General features: G+C 32.3%; 1 protein-coding gene across 7 annotated transcripts in view; it reads left to right on the top strand.

Annotated features, from left to right (window-relative positions):
* Positions 1-26,890, top strand: part of bru3 (CUGBP Elav-like family member bruno 3) — a 797,460-nt gene that overhangs the window by 605,754 nt on the left and 164,816 nt on the right. For all 7 annotated transcript variants that reach the window (XR_012959607.1, XR_012959609.1, XR_012959611.1 and 4 more), the window contains one exon: positions 8,905-8,953. Coding sequence is in view for 2 of the 7 variants with exons in the window: in XM_076118110.1 (XP_075974225.1) it covers positions 8,905-8,953 (49 nt within the window). In the remaining 5 variants the exon portion in view is untranslated. The remainder of the gene's footprint in view (positions 1-8,904; positions 8,954-26,890) is intronic.

The raw sequence follows: 26,890 nt of genomic DNA, 5'->3' as shown, positions 1-26,890 counted from the left end.
TAACACGATGCTTTACTTCCGTACGAATTTTGATTCCCTCAATCAGCTGTGTAAGGGTAGGTTTTTGGAAGACAAAAGTAATATCATTGACTATATGTTTTAAACTATCTATATGGTTAATTTTATGCATGTTCATTTAGCAGTACAAAGAAGAAACGTATATCCACTATACAAACTTTTGCTTTATAATATTTATTGTATAATAGGATGACGCCGTATCCTTCAAAAATAGGAAGGGTAAATCGTTAAAGCTCATTAAACGCATGAGGAGCTTTAAATTATAATGATGTTAAACTTTAATTTGTTGTGTCATGATTTCAACAAAATACAGTTTTATGTGGACACTCTGACTAAAGTGAAACCGTCACTCGTTATTGAGCATTTCAAAAAGTATTTTGAAAATTCATATTGTATGGATCCAAAATGCACTTGACAGGAGAATGTAATCTAATCAATGATAAACATCACTAAACTACTCAGATAATTACACAAGAAGATTCGTAATACAACATTAATGTACCAAAAAAAATAACATTAATACATCTTACACACGTGTCTCTATAGACTCACAAACTTGCAGAATTCGATAACAAACACTGACAGATCTCATCTCGTATTTCCAGTTGACTAAAGAAATACAACTTATATCTACGAAAAAACTATTCCAAGGTGACTTTGACCCCTACTTCGGTTACTCGAACAAAAATGTATTAAAACAAATGTTTGGGCTAACGACTTTAATGATTTTTAATCGAGCTTCGTTCGCTTAGTTCTAGAATAGCGTCAATAAAGAAACGATTTGGAAGAATGTATTTTAATCAACGCATACAGTTATATTACCTTAGTAACAATTTAAGTTGATGTAGCAGAGTAGCATACCGCTATGAAAATGTAAAGATATCGATACTTTTCTGATCAAATTACAGAGACAAAGTCGCGAGTGCACTAATGTCTAGTTAAGTTTATAGTAATTTGTTGATAAAATGTACCCGGATTATGTAAAAACATTTTAATATCAATTTTTTGTGAGCGTTATTACGTATATACGAAAAAATATATTGTGTTTCTAGTAGCGGAGTTAATTAAATTGGTATATTTGCATAACTTAAGATTGGATAACCATTGTTAAATAACGATCGGTTTCAACATTTATTGAGCTACCCGCAAAAGCTAATAATTTCGTAACTGAAATTTTCTCCAAACCGCATCTATGGAAGTTCTCCAATTAAATTATAATGCGTTAATATTTGTTTGAGTTTCATCTATTTCAAAATGAAGGCTTTAATTTATATGCGAAAGAAAAATATAGAGTTTTGGGATGAATGTAGAATTTATTTTAGCTTTCGTTAATATTGAAGTTGTGTATGTGATTAGGTCCGTATTAAATTAGATTACGTTACACGTCGTAGTTTTCAAGTTTTAAACTTATGATGTTATTTGAATAATATCACCATGTTGAAAGGTATGTGAAAATCGTGTGTGTGTGTGTGTGATAAAGACGTTTTCTTATTTAGTTAAGTTCCGTCTACAATTATTTTAGTTATGCTTTATATTTTGATATTTTAAGGCGTACTTTCTATAATGTGATTATTATTTAATAAAAATATGCATGCATATTAAAATAACACATACGCTTATACACCAAACAAACAAAGCACAATATTGTTCATTTTCATACACATATACGATTTCATACTTTCAACAAACAAAGAATATTTATTTCCTCAAACACAGCCTTAAAACCAATACATTTATTAACGACCAATCATTAATAAAACACGATTCTTACATTGTCACTTAATGGATATGTCCATTATATCCGAAAATAATGTTCCGATTCATTTGCGTTTGTTGGCAACACCGTTGCCTAGCAACCAAGTGTCATCATGACAATATGTCAATGTGTCAAACTGACCACGTGACAAGAGATTTATTTAACGTGTTGACAAATGAAATGTTGTTTTAAAGAACATTCGGTTCGAATATTTTTATATTCGAGTTTTCTTGATAGGTGTTAGTTTAATACACATACTAGTTTACTATACACTTAGGTATATTAGTTTCGTAAATTATGGAACTATTTTGATTTCAGTCTGTTTGCTCATAAAATTGAACTTGATTGGTTTGATAACTCTATATTTGCCTAGTTGATTAATTTAAGTAGTTATGTTTGATTAAGAAATTATTATTTGACCTTTGTGTACAGGTCAAATATGTAGGTTTTAGAATACCCACTCAAGTAACTTTACTTTAAAGAAATATTAATCATAAGATTCAAAGATGAGACATATTATTATTTGAATCCCATACCTTTTATTGTGAACACACACTTACTTAGTTACGACTACAAGCTATAGTAGTTACTAGCTAGAAAGTTTCCATATAGCTACTGCAATATTCCAGCTGTATAACTACCGACGACGTTGATTACTGATATAAACAGATAATACATAAAACTATCCATATCCATGTTATTTAAAAGAACATAAGTTTTACATTAACACGAAAGGTAATAACAAAAACTACATACATTCTACATAAAATAATGAAAACAAACACTCTCGTTAATTACTATGACCGCAACAAAACGGGACTAAAACCGTCAAATTATCGGGCTGTTCTACAATGGCGCAAATTATTCGTTAGATACGAATCTACACGTTGCATGTAATTGTCAACGTCGCGTGTGACCACTGTGGAACATCCAGTAAGTGACGTGTTCATGGTTGACGAAAATTGTAGGACGTTACGTAAAAACTTTTGTAGGTGTTAGGTCATTATTTGATACGAAAATAGGCGGTTGTTTGGTTTCGTAATGATGATAACTGTAAATGGAGAATAATTTATATTTTATAAGTTATAGATAAATTAACAATTTTTTAGTTAAAACATAGTTTATAGGAAAAGTGATCTAGACTTTGGAAATGACCACGAATATTTATAGTGCAATGTTAAATTTTGATACTTATAACTTCTGTAGTTTGGTGGTCAAACTAGTATCAAAGTTATTTAAGCCTCATAGATCTAGTCAGTTATAATCCCGGCCAAAGTTTTTCAAACAAGACGACATAAGATTATAGTATAAAAAGATTTATAGTTCACATATAATTGTATCTATCACGATTGCAATGCCAGTAGCAATTTCAATTCGCAACATAAAGCTTTAACTTAACAACACATAAAAAAAGGTTGACGAACCAATAAAACTGCAATGCAGCTTTCAATCGTCAATCGACTTCAATTTCAATCATTTTATGATCAATATCATCATTCTATGCATTGGCTTCACCATGGTGACCAACTAATAAAAATGTAGCATTTAGCAATTAATTGGCCTGTATCTCAATAATAATACAGGATTAATTTTAAATAGCTAACAACAACTAGAAAATTCGAAGAAATTACATTATTAAAACTTGTAGAATATAAAATTTTCGTCAATCGACGCTGTCATCCTATCAATCAGCGCAATCATCCTTAGGAATCAGTAACACTGCAAAGCAGCTTTCCGTCAACCTAAAAGCTAGAATCGGCGCTGCTATCCTATCAATCGGCGTCACCATCTTGACAAATCAGTAACAACGCAAAGCTTTCGTTTAACCTTAAAACTAAAATCGGTGCATCCATCCTATCAATCGCCATTGCTATCCCATCAATCGGCGCCATCATCTTACCAATGGGCGTCACTGACCCGTTTATCAGCTTTAAAACTGTCTCAATCGGTGACCGTCCAGTCAATCGACGTCGACGTCCTTTTCATTGCAACATTCAGTAATGGCTGCCATAGTTTTAAGGCGCGATAAACTTTGAAGGCTATTACAACCATTGTGTATGGTTAATATAGATGTTATCTGTGTATTATTACCATAGAGTACCCTAAATTATAGAGTCTGATGGCTCAACAGACAATGGCATCGTAAACTTTACAGTGATCGCTTGATTGGTGTGCGTGTGTTTACAAAAATAGATTAGATGATTGTGTTTTTGTGATCACTCATTTACTTAGTTCATCACATAAGTTTATGAATTTAGGGGTCGATCAAAGACATTCATTTGCATTAAATACGACACTGAATGAAAATAATTTTGTAAAATTGTTAAATAGATATTTACTAAACATTATTTCATTTTTAGTTTAATCCGATCATATTTAAAAACGAGATAATTTAGAAATCATTATTTGATACAGTTGTTTACTCAAATTAAGTAATTTCATTAAAATTAAAATCCTAAAACAAAATTCAGTCACAAATAAATAATAAGAGTAAACAATTTCATCAACACATCACAAATAAACTAAAAATCAAATGAAACTATTAAATTAAATGGGCTTTTTTACATCACAAATTAATTAAAACCTTCAAAAATTAACATTTCGAACTGAAATCGTGAATTAAAAGGCTTTACCTCATACCTAAAGTTGTAGAGGCGTAGAGTATATAGCCCCGCCCCCTGCATAGCGCATATAACTCTGTCTCTTTCACTCATCCACTTGCTAATTCTCACTATAAATGTTCACTTTAATATACCTAAAAGCCATTAGAATAGTTTTACATACTCTACGTTTAAAATTTAAAATCTTTTTGAGTATGCCATTGGTGTTATGAGTTTTATACGACGGAATGTTACAATGAACGATATAGCTTTGACATAGTTGTGAATGAAAATGGCTGTTTTGTTCGTTATTTCGCGTTTTAGTTATCTATTAAATGTATATGTGGAAGAAATGTATGTAATGTATTGAATTTTATGTTGTTACTGCATTGTAGAGAGAGAATAAGCAGAACTGTTACTCTGAGTTACTTGAATTCATTTAATTGATAGTATGTAGCGAAAAGGGTAAATATTCGTCTAGTAAATGCTAGTGCGAGTGTTTGATAGCACGTGAAGTGGAAAATGTAAATACTTTAGCTAATACTACTGTACAAGTGATATGTATTTGATTTCTGAATTAAACAAGGTCCAAACTGTTTTGATTTGATTTCTATGACAACAATTACAACCACATGACATTATGATGATGTATATGGGTACTGTAATAGATTAATCTAGATTAGATTACACATAACTGTTACATTACCTGATTCCTCTCAACATATTTTCATAATTATCTGCTCAATGCATAAAAACCGCGCTTTAACGTTACTTAAAAAATCGTATAACATCAGAATAACCAGTAAAACGTTAAATTAAAAACCATCAAAGCTATTAAAATATGAACCGCGACATTGAATTAAAACACCGAAGCGGGGCAAAATCAGTAGGGAAAAAACGTTGCAAAAAAATATCATTGAGGCCTTGTCAAGTGGTTTTCAGTACTTAAACGCTTTATAGATTCGCAACACGATTCCCACCGAGTGTTATAAATGTAAGTGGCCGTAAAAACAGTCGGCCAAATCCGGGGAATGTAAATAGATGGAATCGAATATTCGTAGCGATTGCTGGACGAGAATTTTTCGGTGTAGATGTTTGATGCAATGGAATACGTGGTTTGTTTGGTGTTTAGATAAGATAGAGGGCAGTATAGTTAGTAAGCTTGAAAGTGAATTATAATTGGCTGATATATAGTAAATCAGGGCAATGAAATCGCCAACCTTTGGATATTTTTTTTATTACTTAAGTAACTTGAAACATACTGGAAGACGATTTTAGAGTAAAACAGTTATGTGAATACCGAGATGACTATTTATTTTGAGATTTCTGGAAAACATAAGTGAAATTATTATTTTAAAGACATGGTTGTCTCTCACACGACTTAAAAGTTTTTCCGAATGCTAAGGTAGAAAATACATATATATAATTTGTGTAGCTGTTTTATTTAATTTAACAATAATGTCGCAAAACACAAATTTAGACTACACTTTTAGCAAAACCAACAATTACACTCAAATTCTAAACCAATTCTCTAGAGGACGAATGCAAATTGCCAAAACACGGTACACAAACAAACGTTGGTACAAACAAAAGCTGAATATTTACTTTAATACTAACTAACCTGTATTAGCGGGATTAGACAATACAGTGCTAGGTTTATGACGATGTAAAAGTAAGTAAAATTCTCACCTATAGCTATATCATAATTATAAGCCTAGCCCTTCTTCCAATTATGTTGGAGTCGGCTTCCAGTCTCACCGGATGCAGCTGAATACCAGTAATTTACATGGAGGGACTGCCTATCAAACTTTCACAGCCAAGTTACCATGGTTATAGCACGATACCCTTCGGCAAAACTGGTTGTCAGACTTTCAAGCTTCTGACGACTGTTAACGATTATCAAAGGTCTTCGGAAATGACAGCCGGGACCCACAATTTAACGTGCCTTCCGTAACACGGAGAAACTTGATATGTATAAGATGGTCCCCATCCACAGAATAACCTCGGCAAGCGTAGCTTAACCTCAGATATCGTTCCGCGCGGCTGTTTTTAACTAAGCAAACCAAAGCTTAATATTTACTTTAATACTAAGTAACCTGTATTAGTGTGATTAGACAATACGGTGTTAGCTTTGAGGGTGTAAAAGTCACACCTATGACTGTTACTGAATTGTGTTAGGCCTTGTTTATTTCATGGTGATTACGAAAACATTAGTTTTCTATGGATATAAACTTGTTATGTAGTTTGAGTATAATATGATGTCATACCTACTATTTGTTTCAGAGTAAATAACTTCCTTTATAAAGAAGATTGCCACAATAATAAGAAAGCATGGAAACACTACTGATACAATTACCTATCTGTTTATTATAGTTTATGGGAATCGAACTCATAACCTTTCAGCTTTTACAGAAAATATCTACATTTTATAGCATTGAATAAACTTAAATATTTTTTTTATAAACGTAATTAAAATAATGAAATTATGTCAATTGATGTATCAAAGTATCAAAATATTCCAATCCGAGGGTTAAAGAAACAATATTTAAGAAAAGCTGACAATTATCTTTCCATCTTTTTCTTTCTCCTCACTTTATCTATATCCATCTCTCCTTAACGATCTTCATATAAGTTATGTGTGTCAATTTCCAAACTGCCACTTAAAGTCATGCACAGCAGTTTCAGTTTAAAGGTTGTATGGCTTATGTAAATAGGTCACACGGTTTTATGTACTGACACGTTTTCACTGACATTTTGATACTTGAAAATTTTTGAAGTGGGGTTTGTTTTATGAAGTAAATTGCAGTAGTTGAAGTTGAAGCAGAGTCTGTGGATTACGAGACTCCCGTTAGATGACCAACAATGTCAATTTGATAGCCACTACGCAGTACATTGCTGCTTCGATATAACGTACTACTCATCATATTTATAGAAAATAAATAATGTACAAAATAGTGGCGATTAATTGTCAACTGAAACACACAATAGCCCAGGATAGGGTAACGTTTGGTCAATTTAGTAGAAGCCAGTGAAATCTTATACTCACTTGTAATCATAAGAAGCTAGAATTCCTGTACATCAAAAATTCAGAAAGTATCTTCTCACCTTATGTCTATTAACTTAATACGCAACATTTTAACTCAAAAGTTCGGATAAAAACTCAAGTTAACATTAAACGCGGTTAAACGGTATAAACTAACTACTAGCTAGTAAAGTGTGTAAAACTAAACCGAACAGTAGCATACCGTCACAACTCACGGCTCCCCGAGGGTGGCTGTGGAATTATCACTTCGCCTAGCAATAGAATTAATGGCTGTAGTTGAAAAATGTAAAGATAGATAGTTATATGTTCTAGTCTATTTTTGTTACTATTATTGAAAGGTGTTTCAATTGTCAGTTTCATTCTGTTAAATACTTGGTTTGTATTAAGTATTATGTGATGCTACACAAGTTTAATGCAAGCTTTTTTGGTTCTTAGATATGTATTATTAGGTATGATGTTTAGGTACTTAACTATTATTACGAATTAACCATACGATAAAAGGAATATTACAAATTGTGTGTCTCTATATTAAACTTTAAAAGTGATATCATAAACTTATTCCTAACCTAACAATTGCGGGCCAAATACGAAATTTATTTTGACTGCTTTCAACATCGGACTATGTCTAAAACCATCCCTATACCTAAACCTTTTCAAAAATAGTACAAAGTAATTTTGTGAGTGCAATACTCACTGGTTATAAAACAGAAAACATAAAATTCTAATCATTTACCCAAAAAAGTACCAAAATAATGTAATTTCAAAGCCATCACGCATAATCCAATGCAATTAAGTAAGCCTGCATCCAGTATCCAGTTAATTATGCGAACGCGTCAACAGGCTCGTTTATTTTAGAATAAATTATGGCAAATTAACATTTATTGGCATAAAACACGGACGGTGACTGTGACGGAATTAACGCTAACTATTACTATTGTTGGTGCTAATGTTATTGATTGTGAAGGGTTCAAATTGTGTTTAGATTATAGTTAGGCGTTAGACGATAATTGTAATCATTAGTTATCAAGAGTTTTTATACTAGTAATGCATTTGATTTATCGTGATGTAATTTTTATGATGATCAAATATACAGAATGTTAGACAGATGCTTGCTCAAACGATACCTGCATCTGGTATGGACTGGTGACGCGTTCTTAGCATTAAACTCAAATTTAGACTAAATTTTTTGAACACATAATGCTTTAAATTGTATGATAAATCAAAAATACAGTTACCGGTTACCTTAACAAAAGTAACATCTGGTATGAACGGCTACCGACTCGTTATGAGCATCCAACCTAAATTTGGACTCACTTTTTCGAAGATATGATGCTCTGCATCTTTATTGAGCTTTTTTTTCTAAACCGGGCTGTAGTCATTGTGACATAATTATTCCATATTTTGTAGTGCAATTATGAAATGTAATCTATCTTTGTATCTTATATCAATTAATTTTTATCTAACTAACGTATTGTTTTCTTTTTCAGATGAACCGTGCAATACAGGTGAAACCGGCGGACAGTGAGAACAGAGGAGGTAACTTTCATTTTGTTATTGTGACGTATTTGCTAGTTACGTAGATATATATTTATTTTTATTAAGTTGTTGTAATACATTTATTATGACCTATAGATTTAAGATACTCCACTCCACTGTGTAGGTGTAGATTTAAGACACGAAAATGTAGGTAATAGATGCGAAAATTGATATTATACGACAATTAGGAAATGGAGAAACAAATTATTTGAACTAGGTGCATCGCTCCAGTTATTGATCACTATTAAACACTACAATACAATTTATCACACACAAAATAAACACCAATCGTAGGTCATTATCTTCGGTTTTTATAGAGATTTTATGATTACTGCATTGAAAAATAGATGGGTATCGCATAATAAAGATACTAATACAACCGAACTGTAAGGTATTAGCATATATTTTTTAGTTTTAATCACATACAATTCAAACTGTAGCTACGACTCCAGATCCAGAGATAGGCTCGTAGCAAACACCACCAACTAAAACTTACAAATATTTAAAAGCAACTTTTATTCGTACGGTATTTAAACAGAAAAATATAACCAAAACTATACCAGGAAGTAAAAATTACATACTTTAATTGACCTGACAAAATTGGGTCAATGTTAAATAATACAATAAACGTAATTGATACTTTACGAAATCGTCACGCCTATCATGTGAAAGCGTTCCCTAGTGGACGGAATGACGCCCGTCATGCACCGATGGTTTAATAATTTTGTTAAAATGTTTTTCGTCCGAAATACATATTTCAATAATTACTCAATTATAAACTCGAATTATTAGTATTTTTAATGTAAAATATTATGTAATTACCACAAATGAGTAGTCTCTTTGTACACTATCTTTAAAATAATTTAGACTATGTTTAAATCAAAGCCAGCATCACAATTAGCTGTCCGAAATATAACTTTATAATTTTAAACTAATACAAAAGTTTCATGAGATTTATATTTCAAAAGATTCCAAAACTATTTTCTTTTACAATGCAAATAAATTGAAAGTCTAACTATGACTACAACCTTTGTAGGTAACGCGAGTTATTTAAAATAATGACGTTTACTATTACAGTAACAAAACTCCTTCAAGTTTTTAACCCTCAAACGCTCTTACCTCGAGTCGACACTGAGTCGTATCATGACGGGATCCGTTCCCGAGCATGATTAACTTTATGAAATACGAACTCATCATTTATGAAGTGAGCTTTTTGATCGCGACTTTGCCATTATCGAGTTCAGTAATCCTCTTTCCGTTTAAATGGCTTGTTTGCTTTTTAATGAAACATCCTGTTAACTAGTACTGCTTATTAATACACCATTTATTCATTTATGGACTCGGAAATTCTCGTTACAGGGTTTTGTACAGCTTTTAAAGGAAAAATCTTTTAAGACTCTCTTGACCTACTTGTTATATATTGAACTAAAATAAGAATATGTATAATATTACTAAGATATAAAGAAGGTAAAATATTTTAAAAACTATGTATTTATGTAGCTGGCTCCTAGCACAACTCTTCTCTATTATATAATAAATTTTTCAGCGACATATTACCAGAATTCTTACGGAAAGTTTTAATATCAAGTGCCATAGTTTAAGTCACACATTATAATTGCGAGGTTCACTATTCATTTTGAGTCGATATTTTGTTAAATCGGCATTTTTACTTTGGTTTAATAATAATATAATCGGCAGTAAACTGTTTTAGTTACATAGTCACGAGTTTTAATATGAAGTAAACCATTAAAAATATCTTATATTAAAACTCAAACTACTTAAGATACTTGCAGATAGAACAAACTACAATTGATTCAATTTCAACGCCTCTACACATTGATATAGCACGGTGAGATTAACGATCGAGCCTCAGGCTATAATGAAACTTATTACTTACTCGATTCAGTGGTTTCCTTACTCGATCATGTCGGTGTGTATTCTCTATTGATATACTGTATGTATATTTTGTACGTGTTGTATTCGCAAGCACAGATTTTTTTTTCATTATTCAATTTGAGCAAAATAAATGTTAAAAACAGATAAATAGTGAACTTTTAGTTGAAATCTATACTAATATTATAAAGCTGAAGAGTTTGTTTGTTTGTTTGTTTGAACGCGCTAATCTCAGGAACTACTGGTCCGATTTGAAAAATTCTTTCAGTGTTAGATAGCCCATTTATTGAGGAAGGCTATAGGCTATATATCATCACGCTACGACCAATAGGAGCAGAGTACCAGTGAAAAATGTTACAAAAACGAGGAAAATTATGTTTCTCTTATGTGACGCAAGCGAAGTTGCGCGGGTCAGCTAGTGACCAATAAAATAACGCTGCTCGCAACGATTTTTCTGTATCTTTATTCCTAAAACAAATAAAATATTTCCAACATGTGACTACAAAGATAGATTTACGTTCAAAACAAAAATACATTTACAACCCAACCCTAAAATACCGGGTCATGCTCGACTCAAAAATCAATTTTAGGAAATCTCCAAATTCGATTCACTTAACATTTGAAGGGGCCTTATTATGTCATGAAATTATTATTTGGCATGTCAAAATGAATGGCAGGGACACTGACGCCGGGCGGTCGTCGCCGTTAAAAATGTATGGACGTAATGTCCGTACATTTTCCGAGGACAATTAGGGCACAAATTGACGGCTCCTTTACGCAATACGATGTTGTTATTCAATTCGTCGTTCTTTTCCGTGTTTTTGGAATTATTAAAGTATGGAGAAGTTAGAAGTGCAAATTGCGTGTTGATTTGACTTGCAGTTTAATATTCCGGAAAATAAACGACTGAATATTATTTTAATACATTTTTACAATGCACTAATGAGCATCTATTATATTCGTTCGTAATATAAGAAATAAGGATTAGTAAAAGAGCTACAAAATTTGAAAGTTTTCATAAAAAGTAAAAGCATATTAATTTCTAATTCTTAATATTTCTTGACTTAGGTACTTGAAAATCATAAACAACTGCACAAAACGATAAACAACCAACAAAATAATAACAAGTCACTTAATATCCGAATTACAACTCATGTAATTTAATTTCGGGGTCGAAATGACCCAAAGAGCTTCGGCAGGGTTAATAATTCACAGTTGGTGGCCATCGTCAAATACGGCTAAATCCCTAAGGAAATTATTGAACTTAAATACAGAATGAGTTATACTGGCTTGAGTGATTCAAAGTTGGATGTTATCGATTGCTGTGACATACTCGAATACTCGGATACTCGGATAGATAGTGATGTGGTCACGTACCGAATTATGTGTTAACTCGGTAGAGTATTGAAACTAATTATTTACTAATGGAAGTATGTTTTGATGGATATACTTCGATCTGTCTTGTGTAGTATTGGGGTTTGTAATCTCTATTGCTGTATTGTGAACCGAATATTTTTAAGATAAAAAGCTTGGATGTTAATCAAAGATAGTAAAATTTTTAACAATTTCCTAGAAAGATCGTCTTTATTTTTATATATCGCTTGGCGTAGAGTATTTAAGCCATTTATTTCATTACAAACTTAATTATTCGTTTTAAAAACGATGGTATAACTATGCTTCTTCTATAAATTTTTACTCAATAAATACATTATACCCTTATTGTTGCTCGCAAACCGTAAACACGGACACGCAGAAAAATATGAAATAATTATTTATACTTTCGTCTATCTAAAAATTAAATTGCTAGAATTTAACCACTAAATTACTTAATCAACACTACTTTTGATTCGTATCGAAAATTTAATTTACGTAATATGTTCATGTGAATTGCTCGACAACAAATACAACTAATTGATGTCGACTTTCATTAGTATTAAGTTTAATACCGCACGCAAACGAAATGCCTTCAAATGAGGGTAGTTCGTATTTCGGTAGTGTTTAATTGAGTTGTAGGAAGTGTTAGAAATAACGGTTAACGGAAATTTTTTGAGTGTTATGTGAATTGTTACGGATTTTATAGTGTTGTAAAATTACTGAATCATAATTAATTATTCCAGATTAGGTGAGTTAAATTATTTTTGATTCTTTATTAAAAACATGTGTATCATTGTTTGGTTGTTTGGTGAAGGAAATGATCGTGATGAAACTTAGCATGCCTGAAAGTTCTTTAACACTTTCCTTAAGGGTATGGAGACGAGCGTAGTGGACTCAAGGCCTAAACCGTCCCACGTTTGGAAGCAAATAACTGTAATAGGTTACTAAAAATTTGCTCCAACTGTAATACCTTTCCTGTAGTAACGTATTACTGTTCTATTCTTTCAAAAATAAGAGAAAAGCTCGAGTCTATCACTTAGTTGAGGTAAGAGACTCTGCAATTAGTTAAATATACTCTAGTTCAATTATCTTTAACGTAAGCCATACTTTAAACTTATTACTACAGTAAAACAAGACAATTTTAAGTGACACAGGACAGTGTCCCTCAAAATTCTCGAAAAAGGTATTCAGTATCCTCAAAAAGGATCTTTTCTTCGTTTTTCATTTTCCACTTCAATCGCTCTAACACTCTAAACACAAAGTGAAACATGATTAATATGAGACTCAAATCTTTGCAAAACCGACGCTCACAAACCGAAATATATTTCAAATGAATGCACTCATGAAAGTAAGGGACAGAGATATACAAACCTCAGTGGTTGGAAAGAGATGAATGTATACGGACACTGTGGAATCAGTGCGGTTTCCATTCGGAAGGCTGGTGCGTTTGAAGAGGCCTTAAAATTAAGGTCAGCGTCGATTGGAGGGTTTTAATCGTGGCTCTTTTATTACTTACAAGTCGGTAGTATTACTTTTTCTTGTTTTACGAGGTGTGGAGATGTTTCATCTTGAATACGAAAACTTTAAATCGTAAAAACTTGAGATTTTTGTTTTGTATTTCCCTAAAGAGTAAGACAGGAGATTATTGCGTTCACTTTTATTTAGTGGTAAAAGATTTATGGACCGTTTTACCACCGAGAAAAAATATTGGTTAACTTAACAAGTGGAATTTGTACTGATTGTTTCTTACATTTTATGCCACATTTGAAAACATTACAATTGACAGTACAGAAATTAATGGAAGTTACAATAACCTTACAATACATAGTAAGCGTTAACAGAAAACAATGACGTCACAGTCCAGACAATCAAATCTAGAACGACCTCCACATTAAAGACATTCAGTCGTAAAATCGCGTCAACTATACCATTAGTGTGGTCATGACCTAACCAGGCCGACGCCAGGGCCGGACTCAACCAACCGTGCCTATTAAACGTTGCAAGCAATTAACATCTGCTGCACGTACGTGCCCCCGCCATTATTGCCCCGTTAAATAGTTATTTAAATTCAGCCCTGTGCCGTCTTAATGATAATAGTATGAGCAGATTGGCGCCAAGTGATTTTGTGTACGGAAAATCTTTTGGGTATTTCCTTTGTGTTTTAAATTCAGGAAGAGGAGAGAGAATAATGAGAATACTGGTATTAATGTAAATTGTTCAATAATGTAATGTTACATTACAATAGTTTCAAAAAGTAATTCTTTCTTTTTTCTTTTACTTTAGATCGTTGAATTTATCCATATAATATGTAGTAAAATGGACGTCGGATCCCGATCCAGCCATCATAAATCCACGAATGATGCACAATATTCCATAACTGTATCAAATAATATCTGAGTGAAAAACACAGGTAAATAACCTGTGATTTTTCGAAAAACAAATCAGTATTTCAACCTTAAAACCCATATTTACGTTCACCCCCAACAAATCAAGGGGTCGCACCACGATTTTTGAAATACCCATTAAAAATGTAACACATAATCAATCAAAATTCACTTTGAAGTTCCCGCCAAAGCGCACACAAATTTGTGTGTGTGTGATCAATCATTTTGTTGAATGATTTGATTTAATTCCACATCGGGAATATTTGTTATGCTCATACGATTTTCCATCTAAATTATATTTTTAGTTGGATTGCCCGATTCAGATTTACCTTTCTGTTTTGCTGAAATAAAATTATAGATTGAACATTTTTGTTTGTAAATTACTTCTATGTAATAATATTTTCTGCCTAAACAATTTACTCAAAATTTACTAAAATAAAATACATTTTCATTTACATTATACGCAGTAAACTTGACCACTACTAAATTTGCTTAAGCATTTTATATTTTGAAATACTTCACACTTCGAATACACTCCAAATTTCGAAGAAAATAAAGAAAAATGTATCCATTAACTACAAAATATAAAACACCTTTACCTAACAAACAACGTTATTACTAACAAAATGATTAACATACCAATTTAAAAATCACGTCGAACGACTAAGCCCGAACACGTTCATTAAATATTAATTCCATCGTTAGTGCCTATAACACACCACCGAAACCATGTTACTTCATGCTTATTTTATTATGGAGATTTTCTAACTAGGCTTACTGTTTGTGGCTTATTATATCAGACGTACTGACTGACTAGTTAATACATTTATACTTTAGCTATGATAATGTAATTTAGAAATGAATTTTGTTCAATGAATATCCTTTAATTATTATTTTGTCATTTGATCCCATTTGATCAGTACAATTACTTAAGCATTTCTCCCAAATTTCCTTTAAAAATTTCCATTAATTATTTTTCTAACGATCAAAAATTATGCAAATGCTTAAACTTACACTGTGAAAACAAAATAAATAAACAAATGTATCTAGTTCATATAAAATAATTGTTCTTATATGCCTAATACAACGCCACCCTAAAAGGAACAAGGAAATGCTCTGAATAAAATATGGAGTGCGTTCCCTACAAACTGTATTATAACGACAACTATATTTTGTCCGTTCGCGTGTCAGCACTCGTTAAACAACACTCTATGAATCTCTGCCTCATTACGATCAGCTATGTAAGTATTCAATTTATTGCCTCTTAAAGTCCTATAATGTAAATGATAGCAAAGGTATAAACTTGAATAATGTCTTTAACTGCCTTTTTAATTTATGGGTATGGTAATCTATTAAATTGAAATGAGCACTTTTTTAGCTGGGGAGGAGACCTAATTCGATTTCGGTGTAAGTAGTATTCTGCCGTCCTCAAAATATCAGTTCTTCATTATTTTTTAATCATTTATCTATTATCTTTTTTATTCTATCTATTATCTTTATCTTTTATTATATTTTGAATCATTTATATATTAACTATAAAGTATAGCTCCATAGATATTACATTGGCATGTATTTGTGATGTTTTTAAACTATCGTGGTTTTCATACATAATACTCAATGGCTTAAAAATTATACCAAGATAAAAATAATTTAATAAAGTTAAATTAAATAGGCACGTAATAAATTTTTGGATCTAAAAATGATAGATGCTGCAGATCCATCTTCGCTAATGTTTTACTAAGGCCATACATTTCGTTCTAGACATATTTTCTAAGAGACGTTAATATGTAATAAAATATACATCCAGCCCAAAGACTGTTATCACTTTTTATGCATTAGTTTCAAAATTGAAACTTAACTTGATGAATACTAATGTTACGAAAGCCGCAACTTAAATGAAAATTTTATATTCGTGATTCTCATAATAATAACTCAAAACCTTGACAAAAGTTGTAATGTAACTCATATTAATTTAAACTTTTTTTACGGGTATTTTTTAGACAAAACCTCAATTTTAAAACTTCGATCTATCGAGAAATAATTACCTTAACATTGTTTTGCATAACTTTGAATGTAAATCAAGTGTAATCTAAGTTATGCTTATAAAATACTTGCAAAACTTCGTAGACGAAAAAAGTCGAACGAGCAACGACACTTTAGCTGAAAGGTAAACCTCAAATTCAAATTCCAATCTCAATAACAATTACGGTCCAAAACACAACCATTACTCATTTACCAAGCTATTTACTTCACAAAATTCTGTATTCTCACCTCGACAATGTTTATAAAGGAGTTTCGTAAATAAAACCTTGATAGATAGTTATGTTCGTGGCGTGTTTTATTATCTACGGGCCGTGTTGACTGTCAGCCGGAGAGAGTGTCGCAATGACGGTGATAAATCGCCTGCGCAACACCGGAAGTAATGAGATTCCGACGGTTTTAATACCGATTGATTTTCCCTTGTGATTTTACACTGGCATCTTTTTTGGAAGTGCCGAAGATGATTAAGTCGTCCAGGTAATCTGAATTTATGAGTGTTTATTCTAAGTACTACTTGTTATGTGAGTGTCAATATATTTTTTATCATTGACTCTACTGTAATGGCTTCTAAAATGTGACTAAACTTTAGTTTTCTAATATCTATAAACTTATAAAATCTAAGTTGTTGCTCGTCGCTCATAACTTGAGCCTATCCTGTCCTGAACATGCTATTTTCTAATTAGCTTTGTTGTCTACTCGTTGATAATTTATTATTAAAGGTATATAAATAAAGTCAACGTAATGAAACATGCCTAAAAGAACATATTTCTGAAATTACGCAAGCCTCACATTTTCTCAGTATCGCGTAACAGAATATTACGACGTTCATTTATCAAAAAATTTCACCAGTACGTAAAAGTTGACGGATTTTTTGCAAGATTTAGCAAGTCCATAACAAACTCGAGAGTTCGGCATCGGATCTCCATAAAACAAAACAAGCGAATGAACTTCCCGAAATCTTACATCAGCGCACTTTTAAACACAAATAAATCCGCAACGACAAAAATAAGAGAGCAAAGATAGATTATACTCTAATGCGAAACTTCCGCACTCCATCGGCAAACTATAAATTCGCCATACGACTCGGCGAATTTTTCTTGTACAGCCAAAGTTTGAGTCGTAAATATTTTAAAGTAACTTCCGAAGGAAAAGTGACACCAAATGTTGACGCTTTTGCGGGAAACTTTGGAGGTGGCCATCGACAAAATAACCCTGTCGAAACTGAGAGACTACCGAACTTGAAATATAAAAGTTTGCACTGAGACTTTCCGAATGTGTTGTTTGTTTCCAAATGCATCTCAAGTCCGCCCCTAGGGACGGACGAGGTCCCGGTTCCCTTTTGTCATGCTTTCAGATTCGGCCTATCAGTGATTGATTGAATTTCAAACTTTTATCAAACAGTCATGATTTTGTGTTACGTTGTGAAATTGAGGAAATACTTTTTGCGCTGAATTTTAAATTACGTAGATGAGTTTGTAACAAAAGCTTTCGCAATTTTTATATGAACTAAACTTTTTAAGTAGGTACATTTTTCCTTAAGGCTAGTTAGCATTTCCATACTATTTGTCGCATAGCCTTTGGCAAGACAAAATGATTGACCCGTAAAAATATATAGCTGTCGCGTACAAAATCCTTTGGGTCCCATATTCCGCATATTATATCCCAATTATAATTTTATCCGGGAGGGGCCAGCCTGCCAACCCGACCGGTTGTTATCCATTCATAAATAGCTTAGCAAGGAAAGGTTCCGTACCAATTCAATTTGGCAGGGTTCTTAATGGTTTTTAGTTCAACGTTTTTGGGACGTAAGCCCTGAAACTTTTTATTTGAGTGGGTAGTGCCACCGTTTATTACATGTAAACAAAATTTAGGCGAAATTAATTTAGAGGATTAGTTGAGGTTTACCGCTATTCAGACTATTTTCGTTCGTTTAATCTTTGGGCCTATTTAAATTGTTTTTCAACCATTAACTTAATTTTACTGAAAATAAAATCTACCTAATATATGATACACCGGCATCATCATAATATACATAATCACGTAATAAATTGCTTCTCAAATAATCTTTCTTGTCTTCGAAAACAAAAGAGCGAACTCTTCAAAAATTCATCAATACATCGTACCGAAGTATCCTAACAGTTTCCTCAATTATTTCTCCTCGTGGAAGAAAAAAGAAAAAGTGAAAGACAGAGCATCGAATGGCTGTAGACATGAGCACCCAGATACGTTGAATTATTTATACGAGGAGCCAACACACGTACCTCTGGACTTATGAATGTACACATTTTAGCACTTATGACCTGTTAATAAATTATAAGTGGGAATCTCCCTCTGATGGTTGCGTCTCACGAAACGTGCAAGCTGTCGGCGCTAGTGATGTGCCTCGGAATGTCGGACAACTTTATTGGATCGTTAGGCGATTTTTATCCGAGTAAATACATTCTTACTTAATAAATTATAGAAGCATACATTTGTTTACTACAGTAAATAAATATGGAACGGTTGATAGACAAATATTTAGCTTGAATTAATGAAATTACCGAGAATATTTTGTTTGCTCTCGCAATGAAATTAATTAATAAAAGCATTCCAATCTCACTCGACTTCATTTGATTATACAAAATTTTTCACTCATTTATTAATTTTGAACCGATAGCTGCAACTATGCTTTATTAATTTTCGCACAGCAAACGAAAAATCGGAATGCGTTTGGGCTGCTTATTCGATTATTCGACTATTCGTTCTCGCATTAATTCGAGTCGGTACACCTCTCGATGTCTAATTTCTGAGTTATTCGTGCAACTCACGACACGACGCTTAAGAGAGAGCAGTTTTTGCAAGTTTCCATCATTGTGTTACGTTTTTCTGTAACGGTTCGACGTCGGAGTTTCTTAAGAATGGCTTTGAATTTTTTTATTCACAATTGTTTGGTTTGACGGACACTTTTTGTGAAACTGCAAGAAACATTTTGTACGACGTAAAATGGGACTTTATTGGAGACTGGAATGTTTGAAAACTTTTAGATATTTTTGTTTTGTAAGCCACGCTTGCATTAGTCAAATTCAGTATTTCTTAGGCGTATTTTCAATATTTCTCAACAAAGCCTTCTAGTTTTTACATTGTGAACGAGTTTAATGGTCTATCGAGACATTGAAACGCTTGGAAAGCTTTACATCAATATTATACAATGTAATGGCTGGTAAAGGCTGGCGTAGCTCGAATAAAGCATTATTACATGGCGTGATGACTATTAAATTCATAATATATGCATTGAACGGGCCGCGTAATGTCTGTTGAAGATCGCATCGCGTTCGTTTTACGTACGATGCAATATTATGTGGATATCATTTTGACTGTCTTGGACATTAAGAAAATATTTAATGTGTAATGGCAATTTTGCTACCATTATGCTAAGCAGTTTCAAAGAGACGATAAAAAACATTTAAAAAATACTTTTTAAGTGAATAATCAAAAGTTATAAGTAATCATTTGTGAACTCACCTATATTATAATTTTTTTATGAAAAATCATGAAGATGTTGTTTATTTAAATGCGCTAGTGATAACCGACACAAAAATAATTACAATCATTATTTCCACACTCTGTTATTACGTTTGGTCTAGTAAGCAAAGCTACATATATCAGCTAGTGTACAAACTATACTAACAATTCAACGCAGCTTAGACATATCGCAACGTATGCAGTGGTATTGTAAAATGAACATTTTCATATCTAATCTTTCTCACTTATATTTTTTTCTTATATCCTAACCACCGTTTACTTGAAGCACATTTGTAATAGACCATTCATTGATCGGTTACCTTAAGACCGTACACAACATTGTGTCCGGGCTATTACCAAGGATTTATCGACGCCATCAACATTAAAATAATAATTCCCGACTTTATAGACTATAAAATCGTTTTAATATCTGCTCGTTTGATAAATAATTCAATTTGCAAGGAATTTTAGGTCGGAATCTGTGTTATATTGTGATGTTTATCATGTGCGATTAAAATTTTGTTGCTCGCCACCGAAGGACGCGTGTATTTGTCTCCATAATTGTTATAAATACGTATGCAAATGTAATATATAATAGTCTGACGTATAATTATTACGTAAAACTATGATATAGGTTGCCAAGTACTGTATATTGAAGGATAAATTTTCCTATTAAACCATGGTATAGTTCTTACATTAAGTTCTCGAGTATGAAGTTTGAAATTATCCTTGTTTTGCAAAAAACTTCCTAAAGTATGTTTTGTGTATTTAATTGAAAACACAATTTTCACTAAGTGTTTGTTAACCTATAGTTAGTAATGATAATCATATTTTCTTCATCGAGTATTATTGTACTTTAACAGCGACTAGACTTTTCTTTAATTTCATCAAACCATACAGCCGAAAGTATTTCAAAAACTCTTCTCTATACCACACCAATCACATAACAGTTGAATTAATTCAACGCCTCATCGATTACGTATTTAGTGTAAGACATAAGGTCAACTGTCTACGCGAGTACCGTGTTATTAAACCATTCCATGACCCACGAGTCTTTTCATGTCACTCACTTTATCTGTTAAAGGGAGTGTACAATAGATTTGTGTGAATTCGAAATATTTAGCATAAAAATCTGATCAGCGCCTCTAACGGGCGTCGTCAGAACTATTTTGGCAGTACATTTTAAATGTCAAACTTAGCAGACAGATAGTTAGAAAATTGTACAACAGGAGTATTCTTGTTGTATATACTTAGGTCACTACTTATATTTTGAGCCTTGACGAATCTGATTGTTTTAGATCCCATTTGGTTTTTTCATCGTAAAGTTTGACCTTTTTGACTACTACATTCCTAAGAAAGTTTTGAAATCTACGCTGAAAATATTTTCAATATCGTCGATCGAAAATTGTAAGTGTGCGGGAAAATGGTATTAGGATATTAACATTTTCGTGCAAATATTTTTTACGACTTTCGACGTGACTTATAGAAACAGTCATGTCTATATCGACTTATTTATTATTTTGGTGATAAAGTCCAATCTTTTCAAAATTTAAAACGCTAATATGTAGAGTTCTATCATGATTATTTTTCCCTCACCAATGAAATTCCTGAAGGTCGTCCAAGGTCACCAGTTGTGTCCGGAAAAATCAATGCTGTGCGAAAATTAATTATGCATTTTCGTTTCCTTACACATTAATAGATCGATACAATCCTATACATTATTTCCACTCTTAGAAATAAAATATTTGGAGAGAACATTTCCGTTTAGAAGTTTTTTTTTAAATGAGCCAATTCTTTTTCTACAAGAATTCGTAAAGGTACTCGCGCCGATTAGTGCGAACAAATGCTTGAAAATTCTATCGTTTTGCTTCAAAATACATGTATCAAATTGTGACAGACTACAGTTCTAGGATCTATGCGCATGAGCCGAAAAGTAAACGTCAATCGACTTTATGGATGCATTAAGAGGAACCAAATCCAGAAAAAGCTTTTCGCGCTCGAAGCACTTCGAAACAAATAGTCCCTTGATTTTTTATAAAAACTTTGTCACGGCCCAAAATGTCTTTAGAAAAATGTAGAATGGTTCATTCTTATTGATTTACAATCAAAAGTTTACCGAAAGACTGGTTTAAAATATGGAAAAACCACAAAATCCTACAGGTCGAGTGCCATAATGACAATGCCCGCCCTAACACATCTTGTTAAACAGCCGGCTGTTATGTGCACGAAAATAATCGAATAAATTAGTTTCTCGTCATACACTACAGTTTGACATCAAATGACTTTATTTAGTTCCAAAACGTCAAGAATAAATAGCATTAACCTTGATTTTTCATCGGCACAAGAAACAGGTTATGCTTTTAAACACCCTGTTTTTGAGGGGTCTTCGGGAAAGAAAAAAAAATATTAAAAAAATATTTCGATCGGATAAAAATCTCTCTAGATCATGCATAAGAATACCCGAGAACACGATCAAGTAGTTTTCACTCACATATTTACCGTTTTTCATAGTTAGGCTCAAAATATAAGTAGTGGCCCACGTATTAAAGAAAATATACACAAAAGTATAACTTAATTCTTTTTCATAAGAATTAAGTTAGTTCATAAAATTTATTCGTTCAATTACATGAAAGTAAAAAACATACAAAGAACGTAACCGCAAAACTTAATAACAGAAAATGTACTTTCTTGTGTTGTGACATTTAAAATTCTAAATAGCTTGGGCTCTTATATTACTTAATTAATACTTACCTACTGCTTTTATGGTATAGGAGGTATTGTATACGAATGCTGATCACAAGGTTTCGGGTTCCATTTCCATGTCGCGTCGGTCAAAATCTCAGTGTCTCGAATTTTGAATATTTTTCGATTGATAAAAGCGAAGCGTATATTATTTAATTACCTTAATTTTAAAGTTTAAAACGCGAGAATAATACCTGGACAAGAATTAAATAGTAAATGAAATAAATACAATAAGGCGAGATTAATACCCAGGCTAAATTTTTACAGTGTAAAGTATCCTTTACAAAGTAAGTTAATCGATAAGTATTGGCTGCCATACTTCAATAATAGATGATCTTTAGTGACCTTTATCAAAGTTGGACGGTAAGTGGCCGGAATGTGCACTATAAATAACTTGCAAAGATCACTGCATTTCAACTTTTCAAGCGATTCCTTGAATATTATATTTTATAGCCTTCTTCACAATGTTTTCACGTCAGTATTATAGCGTTTTTTAAATTTATTGTATCTATATTCTCAATTAAAACCTATTTTCTTGCTTATTACGGTGCAAAAGTAAAGGTGTATCAGAAGTATTGAGTGGGCTTCTAGTTAATTGAACATTATGTTAATTACGTAAAACAGCATAATCACATTTTTTTAAATGTTATAATTACTTTTTAAAATGACATCTAGGAATTGTTTAGTAAACCTTATCCCTCAGTACCTCGATTCCCTATTACTATCGACTACCGACAACCGGCTAGCTATCGAAATTTTGACATTTAGCATGTACTGCCAAAAAAGTTTCTGCTCCACCCGTCAGAAGCGCTGATCAGATTTTTATACAACATTTCTCGATGACAGGTCAGTTGTCGGTAGTCGATAGTAATAAAGAATTGAGCTACTTTACATGTTACATACCTACCGATATGTCTAATTGAATTATTCCATGTTTTTTAAAGCCAAGCTAAGCTAACTATGTATTTTACCTACAGAAAAAACATCGTGATTTAACATATGTATGTGAAACTAAACAAAAATAACCAAGTCTAATTTCTTAACACCACAATCATTAAGCTAAAATCCAATTGTTATCGCGACATCGGGTACAAATGAAACAATTATAAAGCTTAGAACAACAGATGCAGATGGTATCGCAGTCGTTAAGCAATCAATGGTTGTATTACGGGTTCGAACTCCGGCCAGTCATTATCGCCGGCTGCTTGTGGCGCTATTAACTTTGTCGTGGAATAGATTTGCTATTGGATTTAATAGTTTGTTGTTTGTTTTGGTTTAGTATTTAATTGTTACCTTGGATTTTTGTTTTCTTGATTTCTTTCGTATAAAATACCTTTAAAGATGTTCAAACAGCTTGAAGTTTTTGAAATATATAGATTGCTTACATTATTGATAGCAGAGGCTCACTGTGTTTCAACAATAATTACTTATTTATAGGCATTTATTTGTAGGCATAGTCTAAAATTAAAAATTAATAATCACTTCAAACTTTACAAGCTAACTGCAATTTATTGTACTTTGGAATCAATTTGCTATCATTATCAAGCCCAGATAACCGAACATCTTGTTTTGATATATTTATTAGCACTTACAACTACAGTGTGTCAAAAGAACAACTTCGTCAAGTAATTTAAGATGTTAAGTTCACTATTGTACATTCTGAGTGTAGAAAATCGCGCTACACGTAATAAAAACAGTTTTTCAGTAAATCCAGAATATCAAAGACTGAATACAGGGTTTTATAAGAATATAAAGTTTAATTTTAATAAACATTCCACAAAAGTTCATCACTAATACAAATGTATAGTGTGAAAATAATCAAAAAGTATTTGTATGTAAACAAACATAGAAGGCATTAATTAAAGTGCTGAAACGCCTTCACAATCAACGCTCTATTCAGCGCGTATGTGTATTATATTACGAGTATGTTGTTGGAATATTAACGAGATAATTATAGTGTGTTCAAGATTTTCTTGTGGTTTTCAAATATGGATATGTCAAATTCAAAATATTATTTCATTAACAATAGCGCGATTTTATACAGTCGGTATTGTCGAGTATCGAAAATTTGGCATTCAAAATGTACTGCCAAAATAGTTTTTAAGGAGTCCGGTAGAGGCGCTAAATAGATTTTAGTATAAAATTTCTCGATACTAAGCCGGTTATAATCAGTCTGTATATAAGGCCAGTGTAAGAAGAATAGAAATATACAAGTAAATACTTGACTCCGAAGACCATTTACCTATAAACACTTATCGAAAAGAAAACCCACACAAAATAGCTCCTTCATCATCTCTCCATCTCTTTCTCTCTTACAAGTAAAAGCGGGATAGAAATACAAAATAGTAACACAAATACAGTGGGAGACGAATGTTCGCGCACGTGACCTGGTCACGTGGCGTTCGTTTGAGCTCGGGTTAGGTCACTCCTTACCTTCGGAGCGAGAGCAACTGGAAATGGCTTCTAACTTTTATGAAGACCTAGTACCTTTATGTAATTGATTAGTTATAAATGTGGAATATAAGGCAAGTAGTAGTAGTTTGCCGGTTTCTATGGAGTTTTTTTTCTTATTACGATCAGACATATATTATGTATATTTTCAATAATAATTTCGTAAATAAAGTTAAAACTTATTTTATTGGTAAATGAGGTCTACAACAGCTTAATGTATATAAAATAAAATTGTTAAACAGACTATGATTACAACCCTGTGACAGAAAAGAAAAGCCCATAAAATTAAATCAGAATTTTCATTACCTTTAAATCGACATGTCATCATTTAATATTTCACTACCATAGTGCACTTACAAGTCTTCCATTAATATCAACTCCATGCGCAGCACAAAAATTCCGAAAAATTTGATCAGTCGCAGCTTTGAGTCGAACTTTTAAACCTACAAGCCTGAAAGCTCTCGATTTGAGAAAGCAGCTTTGTAAGCTTCTGGCCCAATTTCGATATTTCGTAGAACAAAAGTGGTACCTGATACTTGAAACAATAGTGAAATCGAACTAGTCGGATTCTACCGAATATTGAACAGTGAAGGATTTATAACAATAGACGAATATTTATTTTTTGAGACCAATTCGCTGGAGTATTTTTCTCGTTGCGACGTATGTAGCATTGTTATTCTGTGCAGACAATGATGGATGATTTCTAAGGCGTAATAACTGATACATGATTCGATAGTTTTTGTTCTTAGATTACTAATATTTTAGATTATTTCAAACATAATGGACGTGTATTACGGAATCTATATTTTTGCGATAACGCGCACTTCCGTAACATATTAGGGACCTTTATATTTTTTTAAGTAATTGGAAGCAAAAGATATTTCATATACATTTTTAAGTAAGTGTAAGTAACAAACGATTTTTCATAAACTCTATGACTAGAACTTTTTAAAAGACTAGATTTTTTAAATGTAGTAGGTAATCATTTCCAAAATATTTTCTACCTAAATAGTCATGTATAAATCCATTTGATAACTCTTCCAGTGCCCTACATCGGAGGTAGGGGCCACCCAAATTAATCAAGGACGACACGGGACCCAAGGGGATAAGAGGCATACTCCAAAACTTTCCCCTTAATGATGGCTTAATGAAAATTGCTCTGCAAAACGGAACGATGATGGTTAATCATCTGACGGAAAATATCGCTTTAACGCTCTCGAATGATATTGTGTTGAAGTTAAATGGCTGTTAGAAATACGTCGCGTTTTAATGGTATGTTTTCATGTTAATCATTTCGTGATTAAAAAAGAAACTGGTTATAATTTTATACATACTTACATTAAATCACGTCCTTTTTCGAAAGGGGTAGGCAGAGACCAGACTATTTATTTTTTACTGAACTTTTTTTCTGTCGGGAGGCCTATACTTAGCATAGAAGTGGCAGAAATAGGTACATAACATATTATGTCATTAAATAAAGTTAAATACGCTAATGAAGTAGTTTTCTATGTAAAATAATAACTTAACGGTGCATTCCAAAGGTTACGATAAC

This window comes from Anticarsia gemmatalis, chromosome 9, assembly GCF_050436995.1.
Source record: "Anticarsia gemmatalis isolate Benzon Research Colony breed Stoneville strain chromosome 9, ilAntGemm2 primary, whole genome shotgun sequence".
In the NCBI taxonomy this organism is placed as follows: domain Eukaryota; kingdom Metazoa; phylum Arthropoda; class Insecta; order Lepidoptera; family Erebidae; genus Anticarsia; species Anticarsia gemmatalis.
This window is presented reverse-complemented; position numbering and strand designations above follow the sequence as displayed.